Source organism: Tupaia chinensis, unplaced genomic scaffold (genome assembly GCF_000334495.1).
Source record: "Tupaia chinensis unplaced genomic scaffold, TupChi_1.0 Scaffold000688_1, whole genome shotgun sequence".
NCBI classification, from domain to species: domain Eukaryota; kingdom Metazoa; phylum Chordata; class Mammalia; order Scandentia; family Tupaiidae; genus Tupaia; species Tupaia belangeri.
Genome location: NW_006160211.1, coordinates 5,407,327 through 5,409,337, shown reverse-complemented (window position 1 = coordinate 5,409,337; position 2,011 = coordinate 5,407,327). Strand labels below are relative to the sequence as shown.

At 50.1% G+C, this 2,011-nt stretch overlaps 1 protein-coding gene across 1 annotated transcript in view; it reads left to right on the top strand.

Moving 5' to 3' along the window:
• The first annotated feature begins 1 nt into the window (after position 1).
• The window catches only part of GMFB (glia maturation factor beta), a 16,991-nt gene continuing 14,981 nt past the window's right edge, over positions 2–2,011 (top strand). Inside the window, 1 exon segment of the mRNA XM_006160558.3 lies at positions 2–72. Within this exon segment, the coding sequence (XP_006160620.1) occupies positions 70–72 (3 nt within the window). The 5' untranslated portion in view covers positions 2–69.

The window sequence follows — 2,011 nt, the reverse complement described above, 5'->3', positions numbered from 1 at the left end:
GGGCCCCCGCCGTGCCAGTCTTAAAGGGGCCCGAGAGAAGGCGACAGGCTGCGGACGGCCGGAAGGAAAATGGTGAGTTGCCGTGGGGAGGGCGGGGGCCGGAGGGCCGGGCCAGCCAGCTGGGTTTTCCTGTTTTCCGGAGCTCGTCGGAGCGGGTAGATCCCGGGGTGGGTCGGCGGCTGCTTTCTCCCCGGTTGCTGGCAGGTGCCCAAAGCCAGAGACTTGGCCTTCCTGGCCCCAGCCACCACGCCTAAGGGCATCATCTTCACGCGGCCCGGGGTCGACCCGCTCAGCCGGCCCTGGGACTAGGGTACCGCCACGGGTGGGGGCGGGGGTCGTTTTCACCGGCCCTTCAGCATAGAGGGTCCCAGTTTCCGAGCTCAAGGTTGGAGGTGCGGGTGGTCTGGCCCAGAAAAGGGCTCTCCCAACGCCAGTCTCTGTGCCAGGGCTGTTAGGCCAGAGGGACCGGCGGCTCCTGAGCACCTTCCACCTGGCGGGTTTTGCTAGGAGGACTTGAATTTTGATTGCCTTTCCTCCGTCTCGTCTTAGCTTTTTTCTGTCTTCTTCCTCTTGCCCTCGTCTGAGGATTTCTCCTTATTCTTGGTCTCTTCAAGTTATGGCAGTTAGAAGGCTTTTGATCAAAGACTTTGGCTCTTGTCTTCAAAGTCATTGCCAAAAGCTTTAGTTTTGCTGGGCCTGAGGGCCATGGCTTCTATCCTTGTGTGGATTGACCCCAAGCATAAAACTAAATTGGAAAATTAAACCAACTGCCATCAAGGATTTTCTGGACACATCTCACCGGGTTTTAGAATATGCTTAAGTATCATTAAGAACAACAACAAAAACACTGCTCTATCTCTGACCTCTCATGTCTCAACCCACTTTCATTGAGTGGATCCTGTCATTGTCACAAAATCCAATGGACTCTTTTCAGTTTTGGTCTTTTCTGACCTTTCAGCTGCATTCCAGACTGTTGGAATTCCTCCCTTCCTCCCTCTTTCTTTTCTTTCCTTTTTTTTTTTTTTTTTTTTTTTATTTGAGAGATTTTTTGCGTGTGCGCTTGCCAGAAAAACAGAGACAGAAAGCGGGAAATCACCCTCTGGGGGTAGGGGCCAGATGGCCACGCCCACAATCTGTCCTCCTCCACTTTCCTTTCGGGATCCTGGGCATGCACACACATGTGCCTGGCGTGAGTTTAAGCCACCGGGTCCGGGATTCAAACCATGGTCGACTCCATGGGAATCCAGTGATGTAGCCATTATGCCAACTGCTGATCCCCCTCCCTCTTTCCTTTTTAAAATACGTTTATTTCTTCTGTGAACAAGAGAGACAGAGACAGGAAGGCAAAATCCAGTCTAAATTCTGTTATCCAATCCCAGCTTCAGCCAATGGGGGATCGGGTGGGCCCAGAGAGGTGTCTGGACCCAAACCCAGAAACTCCCCAGTGGGTCAGCCTTATAAGTTTTGCATTTACTGCTGTGCATGCTGTAGCATTACCCTCTCCCATTTGTGAAGCATTATGTCCCTTCAAGCTTTCCCCCTTTGTCTTATGGGATAGGGAACTCCTAGTTTTCTTCCTCCTTGTCCTGTTGGCCCATCTGTTTCCCATGCAGATTATCCCTTCTCTTGATAATACTTAGGAGTTTCAGCCTCTGACCTAATCCTTCATTTTCTAGTCTGTTTCGCTTTTTTACACTATGGTTTAAATTACCATCTTTTTATATTCAGATAACTTGTGAATTTGTATCTCAGACCTTGCTTCTAGGATCCATTTCCGATCTTTATATTCCATTACTTGATTAACATCCCCTGGGAAGGTTGTCCCAACTTGAGTGCCTCAAAACCACCTCATTTTGTCTGAAATAAAACTCATGCTCTTCCCCCCTCAAATCTGATTTTTTTTTCCCCTCTTGGAGAGGTTTTTGCTAGAGGACGCATGCTCTCACCAGGAAGACAGAAAATGAGAAATCACCCCCCCCCCCCAAAGGATGCACACCCCACACCCCCTCTT